At 40.5% G+C, this 19324-nt stretch overlaps 1 protein-coding gene across 2 annotated transcripts in view; it reads right to left on the minus strand.

Annotated features, from left to right (window-relative positions):
* Positions 1 to 11435: 11435 nt before the first annotated feature.
* ST6GALNAC5 (ST6 N-acetylgalactosaminide alpha-2,6-sialyltransferase 5) overlaps positions 11436 to 19324 on the minus strand; it is a 188589-nt gene continuing 180700 nt past the window's right edge. Inside the window, exon 5 of one of the 2 annotated variants that reach the window (XM_084958685.1) lies at positions 11436 to 16224. In XM_084958685.1, the coding sequence (XP_084814811.1) occupies positions 15993 to 16224 (232 nt within the window). In that variant the 3' untranslated portion in view covers positions 11436 to 15992. 2 annotated transcript variants of the gene reach the window in all.

Genomic DNA, 19324 nt, shown 5'->3' on the forward strand with positions numbered 1-19324 from the left:
TACCACAATGCCATATAATGGGAACAACAAGAGTACCCCCAATTTTACAGCAAATGGAGGTTTAGCAAAGTGGCAGAGAAGCACACAGCTGCGAAGGGAGTAGAGAACAGGAGTAGAGAGCTTGAGAGCTGTCCTGGCTTACAGGACTTCTGCTCCACAAAGCCATACAGCTACCACCCACACTCTGCTTGCAATGATTACCTGTTAGAGTTGAATCAGATTGGAGAATTGGGGCTCCCTTTTCTGCCCTCAGCTGTGTCCCTTTTTTTAGTTCATTTTCCAGAATCAGCCCAATAGTTTTTTTTTTTTGGGGGGGGGGGTCTTTTTTTTTTTTAGGGCCACACCCACATCATATGGAGGTTCTCAGGCTAGGGGGTCAAATCAGAGCTAGAGCTGCCGGCCTATACCACAGCCACAGAAATGCCAGATCCAAGCTGCATCTGCAACCTACACCACAGCTCATGGCAATGCCGGATCCTTAACCTCGGATCAAACCTGCGTCCTCATGGATGCTAGTCAGATTTGTTCCCACTGAGCAACAATGGAAACTCCTCAAAATTTTTTTTTAATTGCAGTATAGTTGACTTACAATGTTGTGTCAGTTTCAATATATGGATATATAATTTTTTGGATTCATTTCCATTATAGGTTATTGCAAGATATTGAATATAATTCCCTATGCCATATAGTAGGTCCTTGTTGTTTACCTATTTTGTATATAATAATATGTATCAGTTAATCCCAAACCTCCAATTTATCCCTCCCCCTCCTTCCTCTTTGGTAATTGTAAATTTGTTTTCTGTGTTTGCAATTCCATTTCTGTTTTGTAAATAAGTTCATTTATATCACTTTTTAAGATTCCACATATAAGTGATATCATATCAGATTTATCTTTCTTTGGCTGCCTTACTTCGTTTAGTGTGATAATTTCTAGGTCGATCCATGTTGCTGCGAATGGCATTATTTCATTCTTTTTTACTTCAGCCCCAACAGTTTTGACACCTTGAAAAAGAAGCCCATTGTAGACAGAATAAACTGCACACACACACACACACACACACACACACACACACACACACACACAAACACACACACACATTTGGCAAAACATGCTGATGGAAGATCTAAGGTGAAAGACGATTTGGAGTTAAGGATACAGGTTTATTTTTACTAAAATAGGGCAAACAAGATTAATTTCTCTCTCCATTAGAGCCACTTGCAATTATATTGAAAACAAGGAGTACTCTTGTCGAAATGGAAATATTGGTACTCATGTTGATATAATTCTTAGCAGAAGAAAAAATTTTAACATTCCTTGAACCCCAGAACGCATTGCTTTATTCATATGACTTCCATGCTGAAACTTCAGTGATAGACTGCTAATGTCACCAAGTTAGACAGTCAGCTTGAAATTCAAGGTCAGCAGTAATTACACGCCGTCTATGCTTCTTGCTTTATTTCCAAGTTGTCTTATGCACTCCTTGTAGAGTTCTTGCTTCTCGTCCATGCTCACTTCTCTGTACCTTTAGCTTTGGTCCTGCCTCCTCAGTGGTACCCTTGCTATTGACAATACTGTTTGTGCTGAAAATACTCAAGAGGAATCGGCGGACTTCATCTGAGGACTAAAGTCTTGATTTGGCCCATTGTGGGAACACATCTCTTGCTAGTGAACCGTCTGCCAACCTTCTCTCACCCTCTGCATGAACCTTGCTGAAGTTACATCCCCTTCGGGACCACTTAGATGATGCAAAACAACCTGGTTACTACCTCAAAGAAGGACAAGAAGTGATAGTGAAAAGGTGAGGCTTAAAAAAATATATCAAGGTGACCCTTCCCCAAATCTTGTTTTGTTCTATCCCTTATTAGAAATGCCAAGCCAGATCCTCGTATGTCCCTTGAAATCTAGGGGAGGAAGGAGGCAGACAGGTGGGTCCAAGAGGTGGAAGGATGTGTTTGGGGCACAAGGAAAGGAGGAAACTGAACACCAGGGCAGGGTACTGCAGAGAAGGGTCGTGCTGTAAAACCAGCCAAGAGTCACAAAAAAGAGCTTTGAAAATTCTATATTTGAAGCAAGAATTGAGAGGGGGAATACAGTGGTCACCAGGTGCCAACTTGATTTTCTCTTTAGGTTGACGATTAGCCAGGGGGATGTTACAGACACTCTTTGTATTTTAGCAATATGTTTGTTAAAGGCTTCCACTGCATCCTTGAAAAAGTTGAAAAATGTGCTGGATTGACGTTATAAACACCAGATAAGTCTGTTCTATCCAAATGAGCATCTTGGAATTCCTGTTGTGGCTCAGTGGAAATGAATCTGATTAGGATCCGTGAGAACGAAGTTTTGATCCCTGCCCTTGCTTAGTGGGTTAAGAATCTGGTGTTGACATGAGCTGTGGTGTAGGTCGCAGACAAGGCTCAGATCTTGAGTTGCGGTGGCTGTGGTGTAGGCCAGCATCTACAGCTCCAATTCAACCCCTAGCCTGGGAACCTCCATATGATGTGGGTGTGGCCCTAAACAAAACAAAACAAAACAAAAAACTAGAAAAAAATTGAGCATCTTTCCCTTGTCCTTCAGGGCAGCCTTGGCTGGAAAACTGACTCCTGAATAATATGTGCACCAATTGTACACTTAACATAGACAATAAGAGATTAAATATGTAAGAGATGACAGGATTAAAAGTGTTTTGACAGACTGACACCAGTAAGATTAAGTTTAGCATAGATAAATGTTAAGTTCTTTATTTGGGTTAATTGTTTTTTCCTCTGAGGTTGAAACGATTTGACATACAGGATTGTAGAAAGATGCTATTGAGAATTGTACTTGATCCTATGAAAACTTGACCATTTTAAGATCCATTACAAATTTTTTAAAATTCCATATATAATTATTTTATATTTTATTTCTGATTGACAATTCAAATATTCAAAGTCTCATTTGTTAGGAGTTCCCATCATGGCGCAGTGGAAACGAATCTGACTGGGGACCATGAGGTTTCGGGTTCAATTCCTGGCCTTGCTCAGTGGGTTAAGGATATGGCGTTGCTGTGAGCTGTGGTGTAGTTCGCAGACGTGGCTCAGATCTGGTGTTGCCGTGGCTGAGGTATAGGCGAGCAGCTGTAGCTCGATTTGACTCCTAACCTGGGAACTTTCATAAGCTGCAGGTGCGGCCCTGAAAAGACAAAAAGACCAAAAAAACCAAAAAAGTCTCCTTTGTTATTTCTGTTGAATTTCCCATATGCTGGCACATCTCCTTGGGTGTTTTATGATTTTATATACATTAGATACATCTCGATAAGGAGTTTACAAAGGAATGTCACCCCCCCAAAAAGTATATGAACATAAACATGAGTTTGGGCAAAAGTATTTACTCTGCAGTGATCAGATGGTTTGGGTTGGGTGGGATTAAGTAACAGATTGGATAAGAGAATATTAATGAATTGGGGCTAGAGTTGAAGAAATTACCTAGAATATGGCACATAAAGACAAGGAGGTGAAAAACATGAAAGAATGATTATGAGCATGATGGATAAAATAGAAAATCTATTATGTATCGAATCTGAGTCCAAAACAAGAATAGGGGGAATGTAGGAGAAGCAAGAGGTGAAGAGAAAACGGCTAATCATTTTCTGGAATTGATCATAGATGTCAATCTATTCATGCAGGAAGTAACTTGTATACCTAGCAAAATAAAGAAAATCCATATCTAGACATATTATAATAAAACTTCAAAACCGCAAAGATGGAAGCAAGACTGAATAAGCATCCAGAGACCATACAACAGAATAATAAAGTGAAAAACAGAAGACTTTTCAGCAGTAGCATAAATCAGGAGACAACTGAGTAATATCTTTAAGGAGGTAAGAGAAAATCACTTTTAAACCAGAATTATGTATACAGAAAAAGCAAGGGTGAGATGAAGACATTTTCAAGCATTTAAATCTGATATTATTTCCCTGTAAATAAATCTTCAGTAATGGAACTTCTAATGTAATTTAAGAAAAATAGAAATAAACCCATAGAAAATTTCTGATATGCAAAAAGGAATATAGAGCAAAGCAACAAGTAAAACAAGTATAAATTTAAACAAGTATGTATTTTTAGATTTTGAATAAATTTAAATTGGATATATTATGTAAAAAATAAAAATGATGTCTAATAGGTGAAAATGGGGCAAATAAAAATAAACTATTAAGAATTTTATGATTGATGGGGGGGTGCTTGGGCTGTGAGATGGAAATCCTATGAAATCAGATTGTTATGATCATTATACAACTACAGATGTGATCAATTCATTTGAATAAAAAAAAATGAAAAAAAAAGAATTTTATGATTGAGAATCAGAGGGTTCTAAGGCCCTTGATTATTCAGGCAGGGAGAGGAAATCTACAGATACTAATTAATAATAGAATATTTATTTATTTATTTATTTATATTTATTCTTTTTAGGGCCACACCTGCAGCACATGGAAGTTCCTAGATTAGGGACTGGATTAGAACTACAGCAGCTGGCCTACACCACAGCCACAGCAACATGGGATCTGAGCCAAGTCTGTTACGTACACCACAGCTCACAGCCACTCCGGATCCTTAACCCACTAAGTGAGGCCAGGAATCAAACCCGCACCCTCATGGATACTAGTTGGGTTCCTTACCCTGGGGCCATGATGGGAACTCCTATTTGAGCTCTTTTGTGTTTCCATACAAATTTTAAAATATTTTTTCTAGTTCTGTAAAGAATGTCATTTGTAATTTGATAGGGATTGCATTGAATCTGTAAATTGCCTTAGGTAGTATTGTCATTTTGACTCTATTGATTCTTCCAATTCAAGAGCATGGTATATCTTTCCATCTCTTTGTGTCATCTTTGACTTCTTTCATCAGCATCTTATAGTTTTCATAGTACAGGTCTTTTGTCTCATTAGGTAGATTTGTTTCTAGGTGTTTTATTCTTTTTGATGTGATGGTAAATGGTATGGTTTCCCTAATTTCTCTCTCTCTCTTTTTTTTTTTTTTTGGCTTTTTAGGGCCGCATCTACGGCATATGGTCCAACTTTTATGGCAAAATGACAAAGTTAACACAAGAAAGAAAAATTACATATCTAGCTATCTCATGAACACTAATGTAAAAATTCTCGAAAAAATACTAGCACTCAAATACAATAAACGTATGATGTCATGAGGTTTATTTCAGTAATTCAAGTCTGTATGAACTATGAAAATCAATATGCTTTAGCACAATTACAAAATAAGAAAGAAAACCTATATGCTCATTATTTTTTTAAGGGCTGCACCCACGGCATATGGAGGTTCCCAGGCTAGGGGTCAAATCAGACCTGTAGCCACCGGCCTACAACACATCCATAGAAAAGCCAGATCTGAGCCATGTCTGTGACCTACACCACAGCTCACAGCAATGCCGGATCCCTGAGCCACTGAGCAAGGCCAGGGATTGAACCTGCATTCTCATGGATGCTAGTCAGATTCATTTCCACTGAGCTGCGACAGGAACTCCTTACGCTCATCATAATAAATGCAGAATAAGCATTTATTTCAATCCAAAAGACTCTAAAATTAAAACTCTTAAACTGGAAATAGAAAGGAACTGCCTATATCTGATAAAATATATCAACCAAAAGTCTACAGTGAACGTCATTATTATTCATTTATATTAAATAATATTTAACAATTTTCTCTGAGGTTGGAAAGAAAATAAAAATGACCACTCTTATCACTTCTAATCAATGCTGGACCAGAATTCTAACTCAGTATAATTAAAAAAAAAAATTTAAGATTGGAAAGAAAGAAAACTGTCAGTATTCACAGAGGTATGGTTGTGCATGAAGAAAATCCAAAGAATCTACAAACAAACTTTAAAAATCATTTATTTAGGGAGTTCCCGTCCTGGCGCAGTGGTTAACGAATCCGACTAGGAACGATGAGGTTGAGGGTTCGATCCCTGGCCTTGCTCAGTGAGTTAAGGATCTGGCATTGCCATGATCTGTGGTTGAAGGCATGACTTGGATCTGGCGTTGCTGTGGCTCTGGCGTGGGCCGGTGGCTACAGCTCCGATTCGACCCCTAGCCTGGGAACCTCCATATGCTGCGGGAGCGGCTCAAGAAAAGGCAAAAAGAGGAGTTCCCGTCGTGGCGCAGTGGTTAACGAATCCGACTAGGAACCATGAGGTTGCAGGTTCGGTCCCTGCCCTTGCTCAGTGGGTTAACGATCCGGCGTTGCCATGAGCTGTGGTGTAGGTCGCAGACGCGGCTCGGATCCCGCGTTGCTGTGGCTCTGGCGTAGGCCGGTGGCTACAGCTCCGATTCAACCCCTAGCCTGGAACCTCCATATGCCGCGGGATCGGCCCAAGAAATAGCAACAACAGCAACAACAACAACAACAGACAAAAAGACAAAAAAGACAAAAAAAAAAAAAAAAAAGAAAAGACAAAAAAAAAAAAATCATTTATTTAATTTAGCTGTAGTGCCAGATATAAGATCAACATACAAAAATAAATTGTATACTATATGCTAATAACAAATAAATAGAAAATTAAATTGAAAACAAAATCATTTATAATAGTACCAATAGGAATAGATATAAGAAAAGATGTGGATGACTTTTATACAGAAAACTTTAGATTGTGTTTGAGAACTGAAATATTTGATAGCATTAAAAGGTCATTTATCCCCAAACTGTCCATGGAATCAATGCAATTTCAATAGGAACACCAGAAGGTTTATTAAATGTGAAAAATGATACTCTGATTCTAAAACTGTATGTGGAAATACAAAGTGCTTTACCACTGTATAGCCAGAAAAATGGTTAAATTTATAAGGATGGACAATACCTAGCGCTGGTAAGTATATGAAGCAACTAGAGCTCTGTTACTGCTGGCGGGAGTGTAAACTGGTGCAACGATTTGGAAAACTTGAAAGTATCCACTAAGGTCAAGTACAGGTGTTTCCTGGGATACGGCAAATCAGTGCTTTGCCATGTACACGGTAGAGCACTATGTCCATCAAACTCCATGAACTAGAATGTTCAGAATAGCTATACTCATAGCAGCCCCAAATTGGAAACAACCCCAAAGACCACCAACTCTAGAATTAGTAATTCTAATGCAAAGTGATACTATACTGCAAAGAAAAGAATACTACTGCTACATGCATCAATGGAAATGAATCTTATGAACGTTACATTTCACTAAAAAATCCTTACAAAGAGTACATATTGTGTAATTATATGATACTTAAAAATATGCAAAATAACATACATGACTTATAGAGAGGGAGATGGACTGGAAACAAGCATGAGTGAGCCTTCTGGGACATTGGAAATGGGCTAAATTGGGATCTGGGTAGTGGTTGTATAGTTGCACATATAGATAACATTTCATTGGTCTGTACACATAAAATTTGTGTACTGTATTGAATAAAAATATCTCTGTAAAATTATTGACTTTAAAAAAATAAGCAAATATCTTTTAGGCAGAAGAATAAAGTGAGGGGGAAACTTCCCTGTAAGATATCAGGACTTTTATAAAGCTATAGTAATTAAGACCGTGTCGTGTCAGTCAGGGGTAGTCTATTGGTTAAAATGGAGCAGAAAATGGAGAACAGAAATAGATCGCCACATATACGGAAATTTGTCTGCAGGTCACTGGAGAAGAAAGAATTCTTCAGTAAATGGTGCTGGGGTAGTTGGTATCTATGTAAAACAAAAAGTAATTTCTACCTCACTTCACACACACACAAAATCTCTGCCACATGAAAAATTAAAAACTTTGACATTTGTATGAATAAAATATGGGGAAATAATTATTGATCAGGAGCAACGGAAGATTTATTGTTAGGTATAAGATGCTCTAATTGTATAAGATAGAAAACATGACTACATTGAAATTTAAAACTTCTGTTCACTGAAACACACCTTAGAGAAAAAGAAAAGACAAGCCTGAAATTGGAAGATTTTTGCAACATATGTAATCAACAAAAATAGAGCATCTAGAATATATTAAGAATCCTTTAAAAGAAAAAGTAAAGTAACCCAGCAGAAAAGTGGATAAAGATGAATAGCCATTTCATAGATGAGGTAATACTAACGGAGAGGAAAAACAATGCTGATTCTCATGAGGAATTAGGTGACAATGAGATATAATTTACTTGTACCAGATGGGTGAAGATTTACAGTCTGAAAATACCAAGTCGAGTGTTAACAAGGAGATAGACCATCATCTTTAGGAGTATATAGTGTCCAACCACTTCAGAAAACAACCTGGAAGTATCAGGCACATGTGAACAATTTTACTCAATTTTAGCCCAGCAAGTTTATTCCTTGATATATGTATAAAAATTCTTGGGAGTTCCCATTGTGGCTTAGGGGTAGCGAACCTGACTAGTATCCATGAGGAGGAGGGTGCGACCCCTGGCCTCGCTCAGTGGGTTAAGGATTTGGCGTTTTTGCCGTGAGCAGTGGTGTAGGTTGCAGACATGGCTTGGATCCTGCGTTGCTGTGGCTGTGGTGTAGCCTGGCAGCTCTAGCTCCGATTTGACCCCTGTCCTGGGAATTTCCATATGCCGCAGGTGCAGCCCTACAAAGCAAAAAAAAAAAAAAAAAAAAAAAAAAAACTTCTTGCACAATGTACTAAAAGAACTTTCCAGAATAGCCATAAAAGAATTGTACGTATTGGCAATAAACTGAAAACTCAAATGTCTTCTTAAAGAATGAATAAAAAATAAATTATGGAATATTTACACGATGCCATTATACAGTCTTGAGAATAAGCTAGACTATACACAAAGAAAATGGATGACTCTTGGGCAAAAAGCAAGTTTGGAAGATTATACACGCTGTTGTAACAGTCTTACAGAGTTTAGTAACATGTAAAACGAAACAACAGATTATCTGTTGATATAAATAATAAAACTATTTAGAAAGCAAGACAATAGTGACTAGAAAATCCAAGATGGTAGAAGGAATGCTCAGGTAGCTTCAAGGGTCATGGTAATAGTCTCCTTATGTTTGCTTCATAGTTTAGATTTGTCGCTTATTATTTGTCCTATCTAATATTACGTATGCTATGAATACGATGTAATATAACAGGATAAATATTCTGATGGAAATTGCTACTATACAGTTAAATTTCTGCCAAGAAGTATGTGATAACTGAAGGCAGAAGCTCCAGAGACAGACCCAATGGCTTCTAACCTGACTTTCCTACTCACGAGCTGCATGACCTTGGGAAAGTCACTGAAGTCCCTGGGTCTCCATTTTCACATCTGTAAAAGGGCAATGATAAAAGAACCTATTTGTTTATTGGGGTCATTGTGAGGAACGAAATGCTTTTACGACTATAAAGCACTTATAAGAGTGCCTGATACATGGCAACCCAAGTGTCTGCTCTCATCTTCGTCACTGGGGGCTGGGTATGCAACCTGTCCTGGTCTCAGTTTACTTATTTTCACAGGATTATTGTAAAAGAATAAGTTTACTTATTTTCACAGGATTATTGTAAAAGAATAAATACAAAGACAATGACATTGTGCAAAGCATTCATTAGTAGGTAAAATACAATTGTAAAGATTTTGACTCAGGGTCATGGATTTCCTATATTTGATTTTGAAATTAAAAAACGAGTCACATGATGAAGAACTGAAGATGCTAATAATCCTTGAGATGATTTATATAAAGACATTCTTGGAGTTCCCGTCGTGGCTCAGTGGTTAACGAATCCGACTAGGAACCATGAGATTGCAGGTTCGATCCCTGGCTTCGCTCAGTGGGTTAAGGATCTGGCGTTGCTGTGGCTGTGGTATAGGCCAGTGGCTATAGCTCCGTTTAGACCCCTAGCCTGGGAACCTCCATATGCCATGGGTGCGGCCCTAGAAAATAGACAACAACAACAACAAATACCAAAAAAAAAAAAAAAGACATTCTTCTACATGTAGTTAGACATGGCAACATACTAAAATTTTTACTACCATCCCTGTTGGGATTCTGTTTGAAATCCTGGTATAGGAGTTCCCATCGTGGCGCAGTGGTTAACGAATCTGACTAGGAACCATGAGGTTGCAGGTTCGGTCCCTGCCCTTGCTCAGTGGGTTAACGATCCAGCGTTGCCGTGAGCTGTGGTGTAGGTTGCAGACGCGGCTTGGATCCAGCGTTGCTGTGGCTCTGGCAGAGGCCGGCAGCTATAGCTCCGATTCGACCCCTAGCCTGGGAAACTCCATATACCGCAGGAGCGGCCCAATAAATAGCAAAAAGACAAAAAAAAAAAAAAAAAAAAAGAAAAAAGAAAAGAAATCCTGGTATAATGTCTTTCTTAATGCTTTATTAAATTACGTTTTACCACTATAATATCTCCGAAAATGTGGGAAAATCTATAATCCTAACCATGCAGAAAGAAGCACTCTTCTTAGTTTCATGTCATGTCTTCTAGGCCTTTACCTATGTTCTAAAGAAATGAAATCAAGATCACACAATTACATGCATATAAGGACGAGCAGGCAATAAAGGAAAGCAATTCCAGAGAGTCCACGAGTTCAAGAAGATAATGGCAATTGTTCCTGTGGAGGCCCCTGCTGGCCGCTGACTCACCTTTACTGACCTTGCGCCATCTCTCCCTCTGCTGTTACCAGGTGGTAACTGAATGCCAGGTGCTGGTCAGGTGGTGGCTCTGAGGACATTTTCCTCACGACTTCTCCTTTCCCCTCACATTCTGGTGGAGATGAAACCACTTTAGATGTGCTTCATGCAAACAAAAGGCTTTTTATTTTTTATTTTATTTTATTTACTTTATTTATTTATTTTTTTGCCTTAGCATGCAGCAGCTTGAGGTGGTATCTCAGTTCCCAGATTAGAGATTGAATCCCGGACCGCAGGATGGAAGTGCCGAATCCTAATCACTAAGCCACCAGGGAACTCCCAACAGAAGTGTTTTTTTGAAGGGGTTATTTTATTTTTAAGATTAATATATGCTTACGTTTTATAGAACCTCAGTAACCACGAGCTGGGTTCTCAGCAGCTTCAGTGGGCTGTCAAGTTTAAGGCAGGCTCCAATCATTTCGCTTTAGCCTCCCTTCTGTAGCTGAACCACAGAAATCAGAGCCCAAGATGCCTTTTGCCTTTTTCGTGTGGTATAGCATTTGTCAATATTAAATTTAATTTGTGCTAAGAGCTGCTCACTAACAGTGAGAACATAGAGCCTGCTGAATTTCATTTTGTCTGCGTGTTCAGAACAGCCAGCATTAGTGAACCTAATGAATTCAGCAATATCGTCTTATCCAAACTAGGTCAGCTCTGTTGATTAAAAATGTTATAGGTTTAAATACGGACCCTGTAAATACCCACTTGAGATTTAACTATTTCATCACCCATTCTGTCTCTTGTACTTCTTAAATGGAAGAATATATACCAAATATCAATCCAATGGACCAACATTAAGAGGTCATCATCAACAACAGACATTTATTGAGCGCCTATTGTGTGCAAGGCACTGTGCTAGGCATTGGGCTACAAAGACAAAGCAGAAACGGCCTGCTCTCAAAGAGCTTACAATCTAATTAGACTCACAGGACACATCTATAAAAAGACAAAGGACAATCCAAGGTAGCATATAATTTAGGGCACTGAATAAAACAAACAAGATTGCAGTCTTTTTTTTTCATTTCTATGGTGGCTCAATACCCTGAGTAGGTGGGGATGAGGGAGCTGGCAAAAGGGAGTTACTCCTATTCCTTTTTAAAGCTTGTAAAAGCTTTGCATTCCAAAGTGTCTTCTGGCATTGTGCTAGAAGCTAGGCAGTTGGTTCACTTTTACCCTGAAGGCCTTAGTGTTATAGTTCTGGTTGAGGTGGCCTTTTGATAGGGTGACCCACTGACCTGGCTTTCCTGGGACTGTCCTGGCTTTAGCCCTGAAAGTCCATTATCTTGGAACTCCTCTCTTCTTCCCGGGGGAATCAGGATGACACTTCTGAAGTCCTTTGTCCTGTAGCCAGATGGAGTCTTCCCACCTACTATGGCCATTGCTCTGGCGGGACCTACCCCAAATCCGTTCCCCAGGCAGGTCTCTAGTTTAAGAACCTATAAGGAAGATCTTAACAGCCCCCAAAGACTGCTGGTTTAAGAGCACACTGTAGACAAAAGAAGATGATCAGGAGAGAGTGACAGCAGACAGAATGAGGTTTATGAGAGAAGCAGTGAGGATGAAAGAATGCTTTGGTCAAGTATGAAAGATGTAGGAGCATTAACCTCACCTCCTAACACCACCGAGAGAGTAGGAACATGGACCCATCTCTCAAAGTTGGTCTGTTTAACAATCCAGGATATATTTCACTCCTACATAAGGGCAAATATTTGGGCCTATTAAATAGGCACACATGTATTTAAACAACACTGTCTTAATCCTAAGAGAAGTTCAACATTTTCTTTCCACTTGTATCTTTCTCTTCTAAATGAATAGTTTGAATTTTTAAAAAAATCTTTTTATTTTTTATTTTACTTTTACGCCTGTGCCTACGGCATATGGAAGTTCCCAGGCTAAGGGTCGAATCAGAGCTATAGCTATGCACCTAAGCCACAGCCACAGCAGCACCAGTTCTGAATTGCAGCTGTGATCTATGCCCCAGCTTGAGGCAATGCCAGAGCCTTCACCCACTGAGTGAGGCCAGGGATCAAACCCGCATCCTCAGAGACTATGTTGGGTCCTTAACCCACTGAGCCACAATGGGAACTCCAATATTTAAAATTTTTGAGCTAAGTTTTTTATTTCAAAATGAGGTTACAGCCTCCCATTTTAAGATAATTCCAATAGATCGGTAATGGAGAGACCTTCAGAAAACAAAGGTAATCTGTACTGGTCTTGTTGGGAATCTGATACACGTATCTGGTAGTAACTAAAGAATGCAAGGGATCTCACAGAAAAGTCTCTTTTAGGTACAGCACTTTGCTTTCGCTGATTTTTTGGAGAAAACCTCTACCTCTGCAATCTTAGGACCTTGGAAGTTCATGCATTGTGCTGGTTTTATGTCTAGCCCTCAGGAGCACATAGCAGGGTTAGTGAAGCACAGGGATTTAGTTACCAAACACCCATTAACCGTAATGGAAATCACACAGCGAAGGCCCCACGCGGCACACTGAATATTTACCTCCTAATGTTCTTTTAATGTATGCTTTCTTGGGTGAATATTTACTGTAGAATATTAAATGTAAGATTCCTCTTTTTATGGGCCATTTTAAGTGATTGATTTTGTTTGTGCATTCCTGTATCTTTGCCCATAATGGCTATCTATTGTAATGGCCTCTGCCAAATGTTCTTGTGTTGGAATAACAGATGCCACGGATGGGCCAGCCGTGGCTTTGTATTACTGTGGTCTTAAAAGCTAGGAGGAAGCGGATGACACAGCTGGGGAGAGAGGAGAAAGGTATACACCATAACAAATATAACTTAGGCTTCAAACCCAGTCGGATATTGAAATCACTGAGGTCTGTGAACATGGTTTTGCAGTCTTTTATATCAGAGTTGATTTTAATGGTGTTGAATGGTGTTAAGACTGATAGTCATGAAATGACAGTGGCAAGATAAGAGTTCAATTGCCCACAACCAGGTCCAGCAGCACAATCTATCAGAATTCTAAATATTTTCTTTAAATGCTGTAATCCACACCACTGCCCCAGTGATAATTTCTTACATATTTACACCATGTTTTAAAAAATATAAACTCACATACATATCCTAGCCACATGTAGATTTAAAATACTTCCCAAGGAAGCCGGAATTTCAGAATTCCTTTGCTTTACACTCTGTTGAGTATTGGAGAAGGAAACGTTACAAAAAAGATGGAGCTATCACACTGTCTTCAAAGAGAAAACAAAACCCTAAAACTTGAGGATAATACAGACATCTGCGCTATTATTAGATTAGGTAACTTAGGTACATCTTTGCAGGTCCCAAGAACACCTTTCCAAATTTCCCTAAAAATACAAAACTTGTTAAAGGAGCTACTTACATCTGAGCAATATAATCTCTTCCAGTGATGGGAAAGGTGGCTTATGAATCATTTATGTAAAATTCTTATGCCTTTCCATAAGTTCATAAAGTACTGTCTGTTCAGAGTCCATGCTGTAGAAGACACTGTGCTGGAATCAAATTCTTCTTTCTCTTTCAAAACTGAGAAAAATTAAAGAACACATCCCAGTATGTATTGGACAGACCTTTCAGTGGCATTGGCTTTTTACAGCTCTAGTCACGTCACAATAAAACCAACACTTTTTTTTTTTTTTGCTATATAAATATCTGAGCTGTGTTTACATTGCAACAACAGTACTCCATATAATGGATAGTACTAGTTAGTGCAGGGGAATGGAAACTTAGTGCTAATTAAGGAAAGGGAAAAGAGGTGGAACTATGAGAAACCACCTTTAATCAAACACCAGGTCATGTTTTGTAAAACAATGTCAGTCTCCATCCGTAATATTTGCTGGTGCCTTCAAATTCAGCATTAGAGAAATTAATGCCTCCTAAGTTATGTGTAAAGAAAACATCGGTATATTTTCAAAAGGCTATTTTTGAGCAATGTTACTTGTGTAAATGAAAATCTTTCATACTAGCTTATCTTGGCTCTGAATAAAATAAGTCCTTTATACTCCTGCAGACCAGGGAACGGCAGTGAAAATAATGTAAGGTTTGCAGTGAGTCAATCTGAGTAGTTCATAAGATAAGCGAGTCGTATGATGGGGTACCTCCTGGTATTTTCTTCTCCTCACAGACTCACAGAAGTGCAGTTCCTTGCTCTTGTAGCCAGGGAATTGCATGGATGTTTCTCTCTCTCCTTCTCTTTTTTTTTCTTTTTTTGGTGCAAGAAGCACCAGAGAAGCAGAGGATGGAATTATTCCAATGGGGACCAGGGAGGAGGTATGTTTTCAACCACAAGAGGGAGATAGGTAGTAGGGGAATAAAGGCCCCCTAAAATATAAGGCTCCTGCTACTGTGGGAGCCCCACCATTCCAAGTGCAAAGTCCTTGCATGGGTCAATGAGAGGCTCTTTGAGAGAATTTCAGATTTGGAATGACATTTAAGGGGTCATCTGGTACAGTGATGACATCATTTTGCAGAAGAGGAAACTAGGGCTTAAGGAAAGTGACCTACATCAATTATTACTGAGGCAAACTATCTTTTTAAGTTTCTCCTGTTGGTATCTTTTTTGTTTGAATGACACAGGTATGGGTTTTCATTTTGTCATTTGGAATATTTTTGCACATTGGAAAATGTCATCGCTGTTCTCGAAGCCCGAGGGTTCAAAAACTGCAATGCGATATTTCCAAGCCCCAAACCACCTCCCAGTTCCAGGCCTTTTCCAGCCATCACTTGGAATTAAAGAGTGAGGAAGGACAAATAACCACATAATCATAATCTATAAAAATACTGGCCGAGAGCGCACTAAAAAACTCTCAATAAATAAATATTGGGCATTCGCTTTATGAAAGTCAGGGAGATGTACTCTTCAGAAATCACATCCACACTCTCAGGCTGCTTTTTACAAATCACACGTACAGAGTCCAACAGATGACAAAGGTTATAGCTCAGGTGGGGATACAGTTTGATAGAAAAAAATGTCTTTTGATGTGATATTTCTATAAAGGAGCACAAGTAATATGGTTGAGTTGCTCACATTTCCGTTTCAAAGGCAATACTTAAAGAGAGCCAAAATGTTTTTAGCCATGGCAGCATCACGGAAATGAGTGTTCAGCGCCTTAGGTAACCCCTTTTGAAAGGGACAACACTCATCGGGATGGATCCATTTCTGGAATATTCCCTCACAAGCCAAGGGCACGGTTCTGCAATCATGCCTCTGTCTGTGGTACCTCCTGGGGTGTGAAGCCATCCCTGCGACCAGGTCTGTTCCTCTTTCGTGTCTGGTGGTTCAGGAGCTTCAGTGGCAGGATGTCTGATATCTGATACCGTGGTCCTTGGGAATTCAGCCTGACTACACACATTCCTCAGAACACGGGTTTGTTCTCAGGATGATTTACAGCCAGTGAGTCTGGTTTCCAGTCTGGTTGAAAAAAGTGAATATTGAATGTCCGTGCCCAGTTCTTAAAGACGCGTTTCTCTGTGATGAAGCGGTGATGACTGCCCTTCCGGCCTCGCTCATGGGAGAGGTACATTGTGCATTCATCGGGTCCAAAAGGTTCGTAGTAGTGATAAGGTACTGAAGGGTGATTGGGATCCCTGCAGGAGGAAAATCAGATAGCTAATTAAAGCAAACAAAACAAAACAAAAACGTCCCTTTCACTGATGGATGTAAGATGTTATCTTTAAAAAGCTGATAAGCACTTGAAACCATACTTTCAAGTTAAATGAATTCAACACATGGCTTTTCTGATGTGTAAGCCAGGTGCAAGTGGAGAGAGGTTCTGGGGTTGTGAAATAAACTGTGACCGTGGTGATCAAACAGCCAGGTTAAAAGTGTGCTACAGGACATTCAGGCTTTGGGGATTTAGAAATAATATAGTAAGGAGACCCGACTGTTGCTCTCCTCTCCACTCTTGCCCCCTACAGTCTGTTCAGCCCAAACAGCTAGGAAGATAGTTACAAAACAAAACCATGCAGCAGAAATTGACACGATATTGTAAATCAACTGTACCTTAATAAAAGAAATTAAAGGAGCTCCTGTGGTGGCTCAGCGGGTTGAGAACCTGACTCGTATCCATGAAGATGCGGGTTCTATCCCTGGTCTTGCTCATTGGATTAAGAATCTGGCATGGCTGTGAGCTGTGGCATAGGTCACGGGTGCGGCTCGGATCCTGCGTTGCTGTGGCTGTGATGTAGGCCGGCAGCCACAGCCCTGATTCAACCCCTAGCCTGGGAACCTCCATAGGCCACAGGTGCAGCCCTAAAAAGAAAAACAATTAAAAAAAACACAGGTCATCCTCCTTCCCCACTCAAGCCCACCCCAAATCCTCCAGCTGCTTCCAAAACAATGGGGCTTCTAAAGCCATGGCCTATGGTGGGTTCTGTGACCTGGCTCCTCTCTAGAGCCTTCTCCTAACCCACCCAACCTTGTCCACTATGCTCCCACCTTCCTGGCCTCTGTGATCATCTACTTGACCGAGCTGGTCCTGACCCTGGAACCTTAGCTCTTGAGGGCAGTCACCTAGCTGGACTGCGCGCGCCCACCAGCTCACTGCTTCCCACGGCTGGGCATCAACTCAAATGTCTCCTCCTCAGGGTGGTCTTACCCGAACACTGGCCCCTTCACCCCACATCACTTGGATTTATTTTCTTGATGACCTTCAGCACTCTCTGAAACTGCTGGGGATATTCCTTTGCTTACTCTCTGTTCATAAGAGCAGAGCTTTGTCTTGTTCCTAGCAGGTGCTCAAGAAATATTTTGTGGAATTTCTGTTGTTGAAGGACATGTATATGGAGGCAGCAGCAAAACGGCAGGCCTCTAAAGGCAATTTCTCCTCCAGTAACAGGAAGCTGATGATCCAAGTCTGATGCCCCGGGAGAAAGGGAGCAGGTACAAGGCCACTGTTCTCTTCTTGTTTCTTTAGATTGACCACATTCTCAAATCTAGGGCCTCCATATCAAGAAATTCCAAACCCTCAGCTCCTGCAGGGTAGCCTGACAGTCCCATCCCTCTTCTGTCTCTACATGCCTGCCTCCATCTCAAAGGAGACACACGGGCTCATTTCTTCAAGTTAATGTGAACAAGGTTAACACGTGGGGGTTGGGGAGGGGGGGGGTCCCCCGATGTAGGGTTATTCAATAGCTAACCACCCAAGAGCCTGGTCTCAGACTGGTTTCTGTTCTGGCCATGCCACCTTTTCTCTCTTGAAGTCTATGTGATAAGAGATGTCACTATATCCCAGTGGACACACCTCCCTCCCTTGAGCCACACTCACCTCCACTCACACTTTGCCTTGTTGCAGAGGCTAAGCTCTTCTTGGTCTCTCCTTTGCATGTCTCCTAAAAGGCATCCCAGCTTCCTGCACATCACCTCACCACGCCTGATGCCCTGGGGTCCCCCTCCAGGCTCTACTCTAAGTACAGTAACTTGGTTTCCCAGGGGCGCGCATCTCACTAGATACCTATTTGCTTTCTTCAGAGGAGATCAATACACAAATGGCTTTTAGAGTAGCAACTTTCCTGGGGTCAGGGATCGAAGTCTTTTATCAAAAGGGGTGTTGAGGTTGCGGCTCTGACAACAATAAACCTTTGAGCTTCCTCTCCTCTGAGGTTAAAGTCCTTCCAGGAAGAGAGATTTATTTTTGTCAGGCAGCATTTAAACCTTCTTCACCCTGGGTCACATGCTGCGCTGAGGCAGTACTCCGCATCTCTCTTATGCCTCTCTTGGAAGTGCTTCTATGTTCTCTAGTGAGACAGCAGATCCTGTCCTGTCTAGTTATTGCAGCGTTCACCTATTTATTTACCCGAGAAATGGGAATCCCCTTAAAATTTTAATAGAAGGAGTTTTCTTTCTTTCTTTCTTTCTTTTTTTTGGTCTTTTTTTAGGGTCGCACCTGCGGCATATGGAGGTTCCCAGGCTAGGGGTCGAATCAGAGCTACAGCCACTGGCTTACGCCACAGCTACAGCAAGGCCAGATCCGAGCTGCGTCTTTGACCTACACCACAGCTCATGGCAATGCCAGATCCTTAACCCACTGAGTGAGGCCAGGAATCGAACCCGCAACCTCATGGTTCCTAGTCGAATTCGTTAACCACTGAGCCACGACGGGAACTCCAGAAGGTATTTTCGATATAGATAGTGCATGGTAGGAAAAATTCAAGTTGGAACTGACCACTAGGAAGGAAAAAAAATAAACAAAAGGAAAGAGATACCCGAGACAAATCTCCCCAGATTCATATGACATAATTTGGGGAACAATGCGAAACTCATGTTGCCATGGTAGACCCTGGGTTAATCTTTTATTTCAGTACAAATCAGTTTTAAATCCGATTCTTTTAAGTTCTGGACATATTATTGGCATCAACCAGACTAAGGAAACAATAGGGTTTCTAAAAATAGCATGAGATTGATTTGGTACCTAGGAATAGAGGGAAATTGGAAACCAGCTAAAGGATGCTATAGGATCAATTTCCTTATTCAGGAAGGCCGTCTCCTTGAATGAAAATGTAGCTGGCTCCATACTGATCTCATAAAGGGAGCATTAAATTGACATCTTTGGTTATTATGGTTTCAAAGATGTTCAGACAAGTGGGGGTTGTTTTCACACTTTCAAACTTTGCCCAAATGGCAGAAAAGTGTTTGGTGAGACTCAAGAAGGCCGAGCCAAAGCAATTGCAGTCACTGCCTTCCAGGTTG

This window comes from Sus scrofa, chromosome 6, assembly GCF_054392235.1.
Source record: "Sus scrofa isolate SSC_HxYL_T2T_F1_AM1 chromosome 6, Sscrofa_HxYL_maternal_Yorkshire_Landrace_v2.0, whole genome shotgun sequence".
In the NCBI taxonomy this organism is placed as follows: Eukaryota; Metazoa; Chordata; class Mammalia; order Artiodactyla; family Suidae; genus Sus; species Sus scrofa.